Raw genomic sequence first — 15670 nt, forward strand, 5'->3', positions numbered from 1 at the left:
GCGCGAACCCCAGTTGGGCCAAACGCTGCACGCTAGGCTCGGTGCAAATTCACTGTGCAAATTCACCGTGCATCTGCACTGCAAAGAAAAAATTGTGTTCATCACAGCGGTTCTCGAGAAAAGTGGAGGGGAATGCACCGCCTCTTTGACCCGGCCAAAATGTGCCTCTAGAAATTGTAGAAGCCCAACGGATGTTGCCCGAGTACCTGTGAGCTGCAGCGGGTTATTCTAAACGCTGGATTCTTCAAGCAAGACATGTGTTGACATACAGTGCATATGACATATATACTGTATTGCGCACTGCCAATGGTATATAACACATGAAATCCGCGCCTAGAGATTTTCAGATTCGGATACGATCAGCTACAATCACCCGAATCATGGGTAGCGAAACTCCAAGTCATCTCAAAGTTACCCAAATCCATCTCCTAAAGGAATAGCATACTGGGTTACACCACTGATTTTACCTTCATCTTGAAGGATTTGAATGGTTAGGTCAATACAAATTAGCAAAGTCTGAAGATCTTAAGTCAACATACACATCAACATATACTTATTTCATACCAGGAAATGTATCATTCTACAAGCACCGTGAAACAAATTACACTCCTTCAGCTGATAGATGTTTCATCATCACTATCGGGCAACGACTCCAAGCCTATCCAATAGCCGTTGAATTCCTCAGGACCATGTTCCTCTGTAATTGGAAGAGGGCTGAGTCAAGATTTAGTAAATAGAGCCGAGTATATGTTGCGTGGCACATAGTTTCTGCAAGCTTAAAAGCCACTTCAGGGCCCCGCTAGGAAACTTTGTATAATTAAATAGCAAAGTATGGCATGAGTATAGGGCATTGTGAATTCTCATCTTGAAGCAAGTTTACCTCATCTTTAGCAGCAGATGTAACGAGTTTTGAGACCAGCTCTCGTATGAAGCGTCCTTCACATACGAGGCATTTGCATTCCCTCCTCGCCGTCGTTGACATCAACAAACACCATCTTAGTAGCTGGATCTGTGAATCGGCGGTGGCTTTTGCTACACTCGTTCGAAATGTAGCGCTTCCACTCTGACATGCCATCCTTTTTCACCGCCGTTTTCATGTCCTCGACATATACTCGGCTTCGTGGCCACTCATGTGCGTCAACATGCACTCTGTAACTTGCAGAGAGGGTATAGTCAATCTTTCCACTTCCTTGGACTCTCTCGACGAGAGTTTGCCTTCTCTGAGGCTGAAACAGTGTTTTGTAGACTTGAACCCAGGGAACCAGGCTCATTGCTTCAGTCAGTCAGCCTGCTTCGTCGACGATGACCAGTGATGGTTTTAAAAGTGGCCGTTTGGGTCACATCATCTATACCAGCAGTACTAGTGAAGTTCGCTCCATCAAAGCTAGACTGTGTATATAAAGTCCATAAGCTATTTAATTATTATATACACTTAAAAGTTAAGCAGTAGTAACAGTAGTAACAGTAGTAGCGGTAGTAGTAGTAGCGGTAGTAGTAGAAGTAGACGTAGCAGAAGTAGACGTAGTAGAAGTAGACGTAGTAGAAGTAGATGTAGCACAAGTGGTGGAGGTAGAAGAGGTAGTAGCAGTAGCAGAGACGGACCTACAAGACGCCGAGTATTTCTGCAATTAAGCTCTTATCTACAGAGATTTTAAAGTTCAGCCCGCTTGGCCATATTAAGGCAGATAACTAGAGCTTAATCATCTATCTAGATTGCTTGACAATAAGATTTAAGACAAAGGTTTACGCTCAAGATAAAGTTTGATGCCAACAACTTAATACCGCTGGGGCAGTAATAAATGACTCAATAGTAAAGAAGCTGTTATTTAATAAACCGCCTTCTCGCCCTCGTTTCTACTTCAACTGTCTTCTTCATACCTACCACATCCTTATACCCTTATACCCGAAAGTCATCTGCATCGCCAGTTTTTGCTCAACTCTTCTCTCAGCACTGTTTGAGTTATATTTACCGCCGCTCTCTGCTCCAATCACCGCTATGGCTTCCGAGTTGAGCGTCCGCAAAGGACGGCATGGCCAAAACCACACGCCGAGAGCAATTCTTAAACTGCAGGGTTCAACTACACGAGTTCCTTGAAACCGAAGAAGAAGGCCGTCGGGTTATTAGCCCTAGGACTGAACAGATTGTACAAGGCCTTATTCAACGTTTAGATGATCAAATAGAAAACCCTGACTTCCGGAAGGAGAAAAGGTTTGCTCGCGAGATGACAAAAGAGATATCGGACATGCATAATCGAATAAGCACCGACAAAGCCTATGAACCAGCTTTTAGAAAACTGGAAGAGCTAATGGAGGTGCAATTTCATCTTCGATACGGCGATTATCTGGCTCTATACACAAGCCACATGAGAAGAGCAGCGAGAGACCTCCGAAACAACAACGACCATGTCATCAGAAGCCCCAAGTCTACTCCTGACGAGTCCGACTCTGATCCTGACGAGCGCAGGCCTCATCCGGACGAGCTCAAGCCCGCCGATGACCTTAAGCCTGCGCCTCACGCCATGGAGAAAGAAGCATGGCAATTTTTCTTGCGCGAATCATGGTCAGCGATATACGAGCGTCTACAAGATGAAAATGTATTCAACACCGGTAAGGAATGTCCAAACGACCCACTGGCAAGCGACGTGCCCCTAGTGAGGCTGCTGCAAGTGGTTGCTAGGCTCATAAACCAGGACACGCTGGGTGTTGCAAAGGCCATAGGAGCGTATGTTGATCGCAACAAGGTTGCCCACAGTCAACTACAATTCTATATCCAGAAAAAGGACTCACTTCAAATTGCGGCCTATTTCAGCACGGATCTAGAAGCTCTAGCTACACCACCGAGAAACTGCGCGAAAAATGTGCCCATCATTAAAACTGCGATACTTTTTATTACTCTACTATTCTTCAAGGAATTCAGGTGGGATGATGAGCGACAAAAGGTCACCTTGTGCATACCAGATCCTGCCTTCCTGGAAGACCGATCTTCAACGGCCGAAAAAGCACGTTTAGAAGAATACATGCATTCAAGCAAAGCCTCATAGGATGAGAGACGCGAGGCAAAAGGGCTCAAAAGGGCTCGAAGGAAATATGTTCTTGAACAAAGACGCGTGCAACCCATTCACACTGACATGATGATCGCTACCCACAATCCAGGAACAAGCTTACACCCGTGTTTAAGCCATATTCGCTGAGCTTGAATCATATTGACCTGCTCAACCCTGCTGCTACTACTGCTACTGCTGCTATTACTGCTACTACTATTGATACTGCTACTGCTGCTACTACTGCTACTGCTGCTACTACTGCTACTACTGCTACTGCTGCTACTGCTGCTACTGCTGCTGCTACTGCTGCTACTGCTGGGTGACTGAATAATCGAGCTGGGATGCGGGATAATAGAGCTGGGATGTGGGATAACTTTTCATGTTCCATTAATCCCCTTGATAAACCCATCCGGGAGTTGTATGTATGCATTAGGTCCAGGCAATTGGGTGGAAGCGAGCTTGCTTGCTAGGAGCAAAGAGATTAGCCCTATTACGCGTCAAGCGAGTGTCGTCAGAGATGAAGCCGATCCGGAACGTGGTCTCTACGGTACAGATCGTAGGGGCACGTATATCTGGATCAAAAAGCTTGCATTCGTAGGATCTGGGGCCTAACGCCACTATATATAAGATCTGATGTCCTCGTCCTTCCTTCCCTGGGGACGTCGGGGCAGGTGTCCCCCAACAAGCCCTAATACATTGAATTTCATATCTCATTAATAAAATAAGGGAAGTGGCCTTTGTGTCTCTGTCCTATGAGAATACTTTTTTCTTTCAAAACGAAATGAGTTCCATTTAGAATGAAATCACACTTTGCATACATACTCTATACCCCTAAGCCCCTGAGACCCTATTCTGATAGTTACTAGAGCTGTATGTAATAAGGAATATCTAGGTAGTTGAGATAATTACCGATTGCTAATCAAATTGAGTTGCTGTGGGAAGCGGGACTCGCATCCCGCATCATCCTAGATCTAGATCTAGATTACACATCACACCTCCCACATACGAGGGATCACGAGGATGCGGATCACGAGCGAAACGAGAGCAAGGAGAACAGACACGACAAACAAAGGCACGAGGACTCAAGAGAAGCAAAGAGTGACTGTCACTGAAAACTGTGATGATGACGAAGAAGGAGAACCAAATTACCTAGTGACAAGCTGAGGAGGAGAGAACAACTAAGCGCGACGCAATAGGTCACATAATATCCGCATCATAAAGTGAAACGGAAGAAAAGAAGGTAAAATTAAGAAGAAGAAAGAATATATATAAAAGAAGAAGAAAAAGGAAATATAGTAGTACAATAGTCCAACATCCCATCCAGCGTAATGCATGTCATGGTCTCAATTCCTCCAGCTCCTCCATCCCTTTCCACCCAAAGCTTGTCTCTCGCATCCATTCGTGCGCATCAGCATGTCCCCTGTGGCTCTTAGAAGGTGAAATCGGCGTTGCCCGTCTCCTGAGCTCTCTTGAGGAGGCTCATGCCACGTTGGTCCTGGAATAGCGGTTTGTCCACTGAGTCGAATGCGGCCGGGGTCATTGGACCGAGTTGTTTGCCGTCTCCCAACCAAAGTGTTGGTGTCTCCGGGAACTTGGCCAAAGGCACGAGGGACATGGCTTCCGTGCTCCTGCCAGCTTCGTCGTTGATGATAAGATCAGGGCGCAACGCTTCTGATCTGCTTGATAGGTGGTCGAATAAAATCTTGATTGCGACCGGCGTACCAACAAGAACGTTTGCAGAACGGACGAAATCTTTCATGATCCTTGTAAATCTGGCTGTAATTTCGGAGCAATTGGTTTCGAAAACGACCGGGTCGTTGACTCTCATCTCCCAAACCTCAAACATCAGCCGGTTTGCTTCAGGATCTGCCATCGCTCGTGCTCGCAACTGCGACGAGATGGAGTACGGGTCTGCGGCTGGGCTGTGCTTATTGAACTCCTTCGTGTAAAACGTGTTCAACAATCGGGCGATGGTGCGTTCCGTAGCGGTGGCGTTGGGGCCTGGCTCTATGACCTTTGGGGTACGGACCTCTGCGTCCAGTAAGGCTGCGACTTCTGCTTTCCATGTGTGCACTTTGATGATGATGCCGCCGGGAATTGCCTTGTGCAGGCGGATTGTCGCATCAAGAACTTGCGCGTTCTGAGGTGCAGTCCACACTACCAGGGCCTTGCGCAGAACGTTGGTTTGCTCGTTCAGTCGTCTTTCTAGCTCCACCCATGTCAAACTTGCTGCTGATGGGATTGGGGTAGGTAAAGTGTCGACGACTCCCCCTTCTACAACGGCCTGCGCGATGAGGATTCCAAAAGAGGTCTTTCCGGAGCCGGGACCTCCCGCAATAATGACCTTGCCCTGGTTAGTCTTCTTCAGGATGCGCGCTGCTTCAAGGTGCTGTCCAACAAAACGACCATTGGCAGCGCCGTCCGCGATTCCAGGGAATCTCTCCCACAGGTCTGACTCTTGGGTAATAAGGTCCGGGTTGAAGGCTAGAATGTATTCCCACCATTCCGCAGCAGATGAATTAGTCTCCACGTTGTTCATGAGATTAATTGCGTTTGCCTCGTAACACAATGATTTATCATCAAAATCATACTCGATACGGGCGAGGATCTTCTTTTCACCACGAGTAATAGTTGCGAAATATGCACCAAGGTGAAGCGGGACTTTATGAGGGGCGTCGACGATGAACGGGGGCGGTTTGAAGTTACTTGGCCAATCTGCCTGAACAGGAACTTCTGCATAGAACAAGGCGATATCATTGCGTACTCCGGCTGGTGGATTGACTCGAAAGCCCTTCTAGGGTTCTTCTAGGCGCTGGTTTACCAATGGGCGGATGATGTTCCGTTGCTGGCCTAGCCAGGTCCGGATTCGCTTCATGTGTGCTACCTCGTCTTCTCCCGGCTGAGCGCGGAGTTCTTCGGCGATGAGCTGTGCCTGAATCATTCGACGAACATCGTCTGTTGTATTGGGAGTTCTCAGGGTAATGTGAGCTGATATTCTTGAGATATAACCGTAGACACTGGTGGTGGCATGTTCCATGTAGGTACTGTCATACACTGCTTCGGTGATGGTTCTCTGTTCCTCGATCTCTTCTTCATCTGCTTCGCGCTCCTCGAGTTTGTCGAGCTTCCTTTGAGCTTTTGAGAGTTCTTTGTCGGCCTTGGAAGTGGCTACTGCGAAGTGGTCTTGTAGTTTCCTGGCTACCTCAATGATTTCAGCGGTTGAGAGCCGTGCCTCGAGCACTTTGTGTGGGCGTTGCGCGATGTTAATAAAGATCTCTGCGTGACATCCCACTTGCGGGAGTAGTTCGCGGTTAAAGCCCTCGTCTAGGATAATCGTGAGCATGTAGGCGCGCGGCCGGTTGTTCGCTTCGATGCCGTAAACATCGATGTCGGACGCATGCGGTTTCCACTCGGTGCCGGGGATTGGAAACATTGTTGCTTGAAAGGGAATTTCAGCGCAAGCGATGGCTTGCTTGACTTGCCATATGCCCTCCTCGACCACGCCGACAACAAGAGACAAGGTTCTTTCATCTCGGGAGACGAAAGTTCGTGCCGCGCTGCCTGCAGTGCTCGTTCGGTCCACGCCTTCATAGGTGACATTGTCATAATCAAGGTCATCGAATTTGCCTTTTCGGCAGGCATTGCGTCTGCTGCGTCTTCCGCAATGACCAGCGGACTCCACGACGGGTTGATCAGGGAACTGATCGACGGGGGTCTTGACGGGGGTCTCGGTGGGGACGATCTTGAGATCGATGGTCTTGCTGGTGGATTCCATCGTGCTGTTAACCAGATCTGGTCAAGGTTGATGCCAAGATGCTTTCGACTATGCTTTTCTGGCGGGGCGCTTTGACAAGAAGGGCAAGGTACGATGTGCTCGAGGTACAATGTACACAAGAGGTAGGGTGTGGTGTGAGGTCGTGCGTGATAAAGGTGGCTGATGAGAAAACGAGGATACTTTGTGGGAGCGGGGAATAAATCTGTGCCCAGAGTGGGGCAATCAGGGGTGGGTGGGGTGGTTAGGGCATTATTGCGGGGCGCTCCACCAAAAAAAAGGCAACATGAAATAATACCTACTGGTGACTGCACGACGAGCAGAATTGCAGGTCAGCATAAATTCGTAGACAAAACATGGGTGAAGGTAACAAACCGAAGTTGTAGTCAGGTAGGCACTGGAAGGAGTATATGCTTAACTGAGAAATTGAATGAGCCAGCTGCACTTCGGAAAGGCGTTTCCGTCAGACGTCCTTTATGTGAAGGAGCTAGGAGCTCAAAGTCGGCCAGGAGGCTATACGACGGGCAGAATTGCGGGTCGGCATAAATTCGAGGACGGACTATGGGTGAGGGTAACAAACCGATGCTGTAGTCAGATGGGCACCGGGGGGAGCATACGCTCAACGGCCCTCGTCACAAGGACGAGCAGCTGTTTGGTTTGATGGAATTCAAACGCTGAGGCGGACGATACGCGTGGAACACGCGCCTGACTGTACGAAAAGTGATTGGATGTTCTCAACCTGAGAGCTGCGGACACGAATGAACGCAAGAAACAAGGAGATCAATCCCAATAACCAAATTGGGTGAGCTAATAAACCCGGTGCTGTAGTCAGTTAGGCACCGGGGGTGAGCCTTTGCTCTACAGCCCTCGTCACGAAGACGAGCGGCTGGTTCTTTGACGGAAATCGAACGCCGAGGCGGATGATACGCGTGGAACACGCGCCTGACTATGCTTAAGGCTGTTGGATGTTCTCAACCTGAGGGCTGCGGACACAAATGAGCGCAAGAAACAAGGAGATCAATCTCAACAACCAAAGGCAATGGAGCTCAAAAGAAACAAAAAGTACCTGTATTGGGTAGAACTCAATTCCGACGAGCTTCGAGTGGTATTTACACTCGAAGCTCGTCGGAATTAATTTCTCCCTACTACTTAGGTATAGAATGTGACTGGAAACGAGTAGATAAATGATGGATGATGAAGAAGAAAAAGAGGAACAAAGTGAGAAGCTGAAGAGGAGGGAAGAAGTAGGCGTACGCAGTGGGTCACGTGAGCCCCGTGCCTCCCATAAATATCCAACAATAGGTATTCTCTAATGGTGGGTTTGTTTTCCTTTCCGTATAGGACCCAATCCTCTATTATAATATCTTTGGGGCTTCTCATTGACTCTTATTGTTTAGTCTGCATTAATGTAAGGGAATTTCTATCCAGCAACCCGGTTGTATTACCGCACTCTATCTATAGATTGATGCAGCAGTAGCAGTAGCAGCAGCAGTAGCAGCAGCAGTAGCAGCAGTAGTAGAGCAATAGCACTCATCAAGCACTACACCAGAAAAGCCTACATCTAGGTAGTCAAAAGCATCTCGACCTTGACCTTGACCAAATCCGGTCAACATCACGATGGAATCCACCACCCGAGCATTGCGCTTAAAACTCCTAAGATCTCCCCACCAAGACCCTCGACGATCAGCCCGCCGCTAGCCCATCACTGGCCCGTCAGCTAAACGGATCGAGAAAACTATTGACGAAGCTCCAGACCTACGCGTCGAAATCAGACCTTGATGAGGACCGAACACTAAAAGCATGCTTTCGGTGAAATTCCTGATTCGCAATGTAAACATGGCGTAGCGTTTGCCTTTCATTAGAGGCCATCATCAGAATGAGAAACACCGAGATCTATTCAACGATGTAAAAAAAAAATGTTCCACTTGGTGAAAGATGCTCTGCTTGATAAATACATCAGCACGGCGAACACCTCATTCGTGACCGCCTCAGTCATCGTGGAGGCAGAGCACGTCACCGCCGTGAGCCCCTCTCCATGCTGGACCATCTCTCAACCTTCCTCGAAGAACTCCAAGCCGTTGTCCGAAACGTCAGAGACTACATGTACGTATAGCAGAGTTTACAACCCCATTCAGTCTCCAACCAATTCTACGTCTTCCCCGTGATAGAAGGACGGGAGAGGCGATGGGACTACTTCAAAGTCCCAGACTTCAGATGCAGCCCCAACCAAGAACTTAAGAGAGGATGGCGCGGAGGCAAAATTGATGACAGAATACAGCGAGTAGAAGCGCCTGCTCGAGGAGAAGCTCGCTGGAATTCCCTACGCGAAGATACCTCCCGGCCTCTGGTCCGTCCGGGCTGTTTATGACTCGCCCAGTCACTAAGCAGAAATTGTAATCTGCGACCTAGTATGTTTCAAGAAACTAGGCTTCCTGGTGGAAGATGAACGACTGGCAGTTATGACCACGCGGGCGCAGGCCTTGACTATCTTGGTCAGCAAAGAGACAGTCCTGACGGGTCACAAGTCTCGCACACTGCGCAGCCTCCACCACTACCTTAAATCGCGAGACTGGATCGAAACGGTCATGGGATGGAACGGGGTGTGTGCCTCTAGCCACTTGCCTGGAAATAAGCAAGAGAATTGCCAGACGGAGATCCGGCAGAAGATGCCCTGAGATGGCCAACAAGCCCACGATAGACTTCAAGAATGTAACCACCGTAGGCAACATCGACTGGCACGCCTTCTCGTCAGCTAAATGCGGTAAACTTCCACAGAACCGAAAGGAGAACCGCGAAACAGCGAAGACGAATGCCTACACCGCACATATCAGGCTCGTGAAAGCCCAATACCGACAGTATCTTGATGAAGGGGATAACCTTAGTTCCTTGACGACTCTGTTATCGACCTCAAAAACGCGGACGGTACCACTCCGACTTCCTCGCAAGTTCATGGCGCGCCTACTGTAGCAACCTCCGCCAGGCCTCACCAGGAATAGACTACCGTCGACAAGCCTAAGCGAGAGGCCAGACGTAGTCGCGGAAAGAATGACGGCGCTCGCGCCACGAAATCCACCGATCGCGTGGCCAGCGTAGCCCAAGACTGAAGAGTGTAGCGATCCCCGACCTCAGCAACGCCAAAACTGGCTTGAAGGAAAGACAAACTGAGAATGATACTGCAAGGACTGGAAAGAAGAATGACACTGGGAAAGGTCAAGCTTTGGATGGAAAGGGGATGGAGGAATTGGAGGAACTAAGACCATGCAAGGTCCGCGAAGAAAAAGAGGGAACTCTTATACAATCAGCACACATATCTCAACTTCACAACCACAATAACGCTAGTACCTACTATAGTAGTAACCAAGGGAGCCTATATGTATGTAAGCGCCGCAGTTGTATTACAGCACTCTAGATATAGCCTGGGCTGCTGCTGCTGCTACCGTTGCCACTGCTCTTTTTTAAGTGTTGTATGCATGTTTTATTTAAAACATTGGGAGTAGTTCAACGTTAGAGAAGGCTATAATTTACCTCGCCCACCTAGACAAGAATATCTGCCCGATCTTCAAGCCTTCGCAATCTCACTCGCTCTAGCAATCTATAGAGGAGCAGATACATCTCCGTCATCCGTGATTAACATCAAGCATCTCTTTCAGCTTCTTCAGTGAACAGGTGTTTTCGATCAAGAAAAAGTCGATGCCGAGAACCGTAACCCGGTAACTCGGGAGCAATATCAGCGGTGTGTGGGCTGTGTGATATTATGTTTTAGGACATCAAGTTAAGATAAAACACCCAGGCTTGCCCTCGTTCTCTTCAAGATACAAGTTTATTTAAGTTCTATCCTGATCCGCAAATTTCCTCAATTCAAACCTTTTGAATACCTTACGCCGCAGTTGCTTAGTGTTAGAGTCCCATCACCCGAAAAACGAAAATATGGGAGGGAGACTCGCTCGATAGGCAATAAGAAACATTTTATTTCAGAGGCGGTCATGTTTCATTCTTCTCTCAGTATTTACTCATGCTGTCAATAGCTAAACCGCATCAAAGCTTCCATCTATACTCAGCCCATTCTGTATATATGCAGAGAGGCGTAGAATATGCCATCCGAGGAGAAGATGTGCGTATGCGTGTGACTGAGTGTTTGTCCGTTTCCCAACAAGGGCTCTTCTGAAACTCTCATCAAAAAGAGAGCATCTCGTATAGTCGTTTTCGCGCCATCGTAGATTGGTACAAGAGAACATGGAGTGTACTTGTGTATAAGAAGCTGAGAAGACGTAGAGAAGATGACGTTTTATTCTCACATTTGCTGTGAGAAGTTGGAGCATCCTGATTCGCCTAGCTTTGGCATCAGTAAAGCCTGAATCTAGGTCTCCATGATCTTGGAGCTGGAGCGCTGTCCCTTAACGTCACTTTCAGCGCTGATTTCCTGGGTAGATTGGCGGCCATGTCGAAGGTAACGGACTTTTTCGAATCCTTTCCAGGCACACTCTTCTCATAAAAGGCTTTCTCATGCGCATCCTTCCCATGTATGTCCTCCTCGTGTGTCTCTTCCTCACATGCGACCACCTCATGTGTAGCTATATCGCCAGTTTCCGCCTGTACAGTCTCATTTTCGAGATTATCACTCCTTCTGCGCTTCTTACGGCATTGAGGCTGAACCACCCAAGAGTACTGCGTTGCTTGTCTGGAAGAAACGCAATTGGCGGTGTTTTTTTGATGTTTCGGCGCTCCTCTCGTCACTTTCTTGACTTCCGAGGGAAGCGTGCCACCAGAGGCATACACCATAAATCTGAAGAGTAGGCCTGGATCCTGAGAATCTTGACGGAATTCTCGATAAACCACCTTCTTTGAGTTATTTTCAAGGCTGGTTTTGGAATTGCTGCCTCTGGAGGAACTGTTTTTAAGAGAAGTGGTCGGCTCTTCAGATGGTGGTGAGGGCGGTCGTGGTGGATGTGAGGACCACGGAGGGGGCGAAGAAACATAGGAAAAAAAGGAGTTGATCGTCTCCATGATTGACTTTAAGGCACGCAGAGTATTCATGAACGATATCTGCAATGAGGAGTTGTCGTTTTCCGATAGATGATGCCTTGGACAGGCGCTTCTTCTGTATCGCAGCTGGGATATTGACAAGACTAGTATCAAAGTTCAATGGATGAAAGGAACAAACTAGAATTGTCACCACTATGGGAGCTATCTAACAATGAATCTCTGAGTTCAATCAAGAACTTTATACCAAAAAAAGTTGGGAGCTTAGCCGCTCCGTTTATCTGCCACTGGTTTGCTCATCTTACGAGCTTGTTTGCGGAGCCAGGTTTCCCGTAGGAAAGTCAAGTTTCTTCAATGAAATGGCTGCAAACCACTTGATTCCGGCATTTGAAGCTGTTTGAGTATGCATCACGTCAAAAACAAAACGCAACGGCCGACGAGACAAGTATTCTGTTTGCGCTGGAGTAATCAAAGCGTCAGGGACGTGAACTATCTTATCAATGAGTGTTTTGACTCCTTCACAGCCGCAATAGTGATAATGGCGGGCATCAATCCCCTGCAAGAGAAGAAGTAAATCATGTTTCTGTACCATGTAGTTCATTGTTACACGCAACGGATATGGCACACCTCACGTCACTAGCTGAAGATGTAGTGTGGGTGAAGCTGGTCTGACGGGTAGCACAGCCTCCGAGACAAACAGGCAATATGGCGTCCAAGAGCCACCAGAATAAATGCAAGAAGTCATTCATTTCAAGAATAAAAGTATATACAATTAATAAATAAAACAAAAGACAAAACCGGCAACCTTTGCGCTCTAAAGTACAGTGAATAATGTTATTCGTAATATTGGCCTCTGGGTCCGTTTTCGATGACCTCGCGTCATCTGCCTTTGGGTATCATCATCCCTTTTCATCCCTAGGGTTCTCTATCTGTCCTCATCGTTTCTTTTATCTCAGGCTTGTGGGTTTTTTAATTAAATGTCCAACCTCAGTCCAGCGTAGCGGCATAAATGGCCGAATCGTCATGACCGCTCACATCTTCAGCTCGCCAAGATCGCCAAGATCAACGCCCGTGGAGATGGTGGCGAGATGAATGTCTGAATATCCAATGTCGGAAGAGTTGAAGCAGTTGGTGCGGTTGTGAGGCGGGATGCGTTTGTCGCCCGGCTCGACAAAGGTGATGTCGACGCACTGTTGAATCTCGGCATCAGCCTCACATTCACGGTTCCAAACGATACAACGTTGTTTCATGGCTGAGTACTTACCGAGAACAGCGCGGCGCCGTGCTGTGCCGACATGACAATCTGGATCGTGGCATTGACTCCCGCCTTGACGCCGATGTCAGTCGGCACCGTCACATGGTCCAAACAGATGGTGCCCGGGAAGGGGTTGTTGCTGGGGCCGAGAATGCCAAACTTGGGCACAATCTGGTGCTCCATATGCAGCGGTCCGCCATCGGGGCCGTCGGTGCCCATGCCCAGGTTGACCTGCAGCATCGCCGTCGCATGGCCCACGAACCAGCCGGGCTGGAACGAGATGGGGGCTCCCGTCGTGGGCCAGTAGGTGCGGTTTGTTGTCACGGGGTGGCCACCGCCTGGATGAATGGTTAGCAATCCGCTACAAAGAGAATGATGGTAGGCATCGCATTGATAGATGGATAGTCTTACAGGGATACATCCACTGCATGCCGTATGGGAATGTCGCGTTGGTTATGAGATTGTCGCCGCGCCAGCCGGGATACACGATAACGACATGTGCCCATGAAAGAAGTGGCAGAGCCAAAAGCCATACGGCCATGAGCAGACTTTTCGCAGCCATGATCGAGGCAGATGGTGATGTGGTTAGTTTCGGTTTGATCGGTTTATTCTCTTGTGCGCTTCGCCTTTCTGAAGAGATATGTAATGGGAAATTTCCTGTTTGGGAGAGCTGCTGTTGGTTGTGCTTTAGAAATGTCGATGAATGCAACCGAATAAGTGGAAAGATGCAATCAATCTCGGAGAAATAAAAGACAGCGGTCGCCAGCGCAAGGCGGACCAAAGAATCACTCTGAATCCTCAAATGATGATGATGATGCTATTTGATCATACAAACACACAGAGATACACACCCAAGATGACGAGTGTTTTTGCAAGATGCAAAAGATAAAAAGGCGAGATGCCGCCTGCAATTATGTACAAAAGCCCGCCCGCTTCCTCCACGCGCCCCCGGAAAAGGTTCCCGCAGCCGCTCAGCAAGAGGCGAAAAAAACGGCTGGGCCAATCGCTGGATTTCTTCGCACTGATCCTGGAAGCGCTGCACCAATCAGGCTCACGAAGCGAGACCTCCGCTAAGCCAATGTCCGACTAGGCGCTTAACATGCAATGCAACCCCTCTGGGGGCTATTTTTAGAGGCGGACTCGGAATCCTTGCAGAAGTTTGGCATGGCAAAATGCGACTCACCTCTTTTTTTTTCTCTTTAACTCGGCTTCTTCTTCTTTGGTAACCAGTTTGTTGAAGCTTGTTGATGCAAGGGCCAGATTGAGCATGTTTATCTGTACAAGATAGCTTACGACGCATGCCTTTCGGTGTCCGGACCCCGGCAAGAGTTAATTGTTCCGCCCCTCTTTTGTCTTTCTACGTCTTACACTGGAGACTACTGGCTGGTCTGGTATCCAGTCTCTTTAGCTCCGGCGGCAACTAGCTCTCTAACGAGTTCGGTCGTTGGAGCGATCCACTCGAGTCCAATAATCTCTTCCGTGCGTGAACCCCAGTCGTGATAAAGCGTCTTTTCTGTTTAAAGAAAGTATAATAGTACAATAGATGGATACAAATAAGAAAACGTCTTAAGAATTCACGTTTATTTCATGTTATAATGGCGATTCAAGAAGCAGGCATGACGTTCAACGACACGGCTCATGATGTCGAGGCTGAGGATAAGCATGTGTATTTAAACTACTGAGAACTCAATTGTAGGCTGAGATACCCAACATATGTGCAACTACACTTGCCAAGACGTACTGCCAAGAGAAGAGTGGAGTGGAGTGCGTCTTTTCGTCATCTTCATCGTCTTCATCGCCCTCAGCAAGATCGAGAGACCCCAGATGGGACCTCTTAATCTCCGCCATCCATGGGCATGCGGTGCATTATCACCTTGCATATTGGACAAGATCAGGGCTCTAAAAATAGCATGTCACTAACACGTACAAGTATATGATATTGAAGAACTGGGCAAGTGGTGGCTGCATCATAACGCTGCTCCGCTGCACTAACATGCAGCTACTCACAGGAGCAAGGAGGACCTAGTCCTTTAACGGTACAGAATCCGGGCAGAATGACTTTACCTGCGTATCAATCATGATTGTCGCTGATCTACAAAGTCTATATATGGGAAAAAAGAATTACACTTTACTCCATGCGGTGCTTCGGGTGATTACCGAGTATGTATTCTAAACTCGAGTCACATGGGTGTCGACGAATAGATTTCAGGAGACATTCCACTCAATGGGACAAAATGGCTGAGTTCATAAGCTTGGACATTAAAAAAAAGACGCATTGTGGCAGAGTAAACCCCTCACTTTGGGCATTGATAGGTGGTCTCGAGACGTCGTTTATAGCGAATTGTGGTGGGCACACCGGGGATAGATAGGCTCGTGGAACTTGTGCCAAGGGCGCAGAAACATTGAACCCTGATTTCTTTCAGCACTGATGATTAACTTGGCACAAACCAGCTATTGGGTCGCTTACTGTGATGAAAGTGATGAACATGCATCGGATGGGAGACGGCGCCACAAAAGGTCTTGGGCGATGGCATGGCGGCAGGACTCGCAATCTGTCAAGGACGCCGCAACTACTGGACATGTACTTATATGTAGGTACATGTAGTAGGCATACAGTAG

At 48.1% G+C, this 15670-nt stretch overlaps 7 protein-coding genes across 7 annotated transcripts; 2 read left to right on the top strand and 5 right to left on the bottom strand.

The window, feature by feature from the left end:
- Positions 1-938: 938 nt before the first annotated feature.
- On the bottom strand, positions 939-1271 carry TrAtP1_003865 (uncharacterized protein; the record flags this gene model as incomplete). The annotated part of the gene is made up of 1 exon (XM_014083554.2): positions 939-1271. The coding sequence occupies one exon, from the start codon at positions 1269-1271 to the stop codon at positions 939-941; it is 333 nt and encodes a 110-aa protein (XP_013939029.2).
- A 951-nt stretch (positions 1272-2222) lies between these two features.
- Positions 2223-3041, top strand: TrAtP1_003866 (uncharacterized protein; the record flags this gene model as incomplete). The annotated part of the gene is made up of 1 exon (XM_066112055.1): positions 2223-3041. The coding sequence occupies one exon, from the start codon at positions 2223-2225 to the stop codon at positions 3039-3041; it is 819 nt and encodes a 272-aa protein (XP_065968138.1).
- A 1432-nt stretch (positions 3042-4473) lies between these two features.
- TrAtP1_003867 (uncharacterized protein) lies at positions 4474-5583 on the bottom strand (the record flags this gene model as incomplete). Its single annotated transcript, XM_066112056.1, has 1 exon — positions 4474-5583. One exon carries the CDS (start codon positions 5581-5583, stop codon positions 4474-4476), a length of 1110 nt encoding a protein of 369 aa, XP_065968139.1.
- Positions 5584-5838: 255 nt separating this feature from the next.
- TrAtP1_003868 (uncharacterized protein) lies at positions 5839-6819 on the bottom strand (the record flags this gene model as incomplete). Its single annotated transcript, XM_066112057.1, has 1 exon — positions 5839-6819. One exon carries the CDS (start codon positions 6817-6819, stop codon positions 5839-5841), a length of 981 nt encoding a protein of 326 aa, XP_065968140.1.
- A 2673-nt stretch (positions 6820-9492) lies between these two features.
- TrAtP1_003869 (uncharacterized protein) lies at positions 9493-9783 on the top strand (the record flags this gene model as incomplete). The annotated part of the gene is made up of 1 exon (XM_014083557.2): positions 9493-9783. One exon carries the CDS (start codon positions 9493-9495, stop codon positions 9781-9783), a length of 291 nt encoding a protein of 96 aa, XP_013939032.2.
- A 1374-nt stretch (positions 9784-11157) lies between these two features.
- On the bottom strand, positions 11158-11820 carry TrAtP1_003870 (uncharacterized protein; the record flags this gene model as incomplete). Its single annotated transcript, XM_014083497.1, has 1 exon — positions 11158-11820. The coding sequence occupies one exon, from the start codon at positions 11818-11820 to the stop codon at positions 11158-11160; it is 663 nt and encodes a 220-aa protein (XP_013938972.1).
- Positions 11821-12525: 705 nt separating this feature from the next.
- TrAtP1_003871 (uncharacterized protein) lies at positions 12526-13917 on the bottom strand. The gene is made up of 3 exons (XM_014083558.2): positions 13463-13917; positions 13061-13389; positions 12526-12986 (listed from the first exon to the last, which is right to left on the bottom strand). Exons 1-3 carry the CDS (start codon positions 13611-13613, stop codon positions 12828-12830), a joined length of 639 nt encoding a protein of 212 aa, XP_013939033.1. The 5' UTR covers positions 13614-13917; the 3' UTR covers positions 12526-12827.
- Between the last annotated feature and the right edge of the window lie 1753 nt (positions 13918-15670).

This window comes from Trichoderma atroviride, chromosome 2 (genome assembly GCF_020647795.1).
Source record: "Trichoderma atroviride chromosome 2, complete sequence".
Taxonomy (NCBI): domain Eukaryota; kingdom Fungi; phylum Ascomycota; class Sordariomycetes; order Hypocreales; family Hypocreaceae; genus Trichoderma; species Trichoderma atroviride.

Bases quoted from the DNA above. Each gene is read 5' to 3' on its own strand.
- TrAtP1_003871 (XM_014083558.2), bottom strand. From the start codon at position 13,613: ATGGCTGCGAAAAGTCTGCTCATGGCCGTATGGCTTTTGGCTCTGCCA. The intron at 13,390-13,462 runs GTAAGACTATCC...CCATTCATCCAG, and splicing joins CATGCAGTGGATGTATCCCT to GCGGTGGCCACCCCGTGACA. The intron at 12,987-13,060 runs GTAAGTACTCAG...GAGATTCAACAG, and splicing joins ACGGCGCCGCGCTGTTCTCG to TGCGTCGACATCACCTTTGT.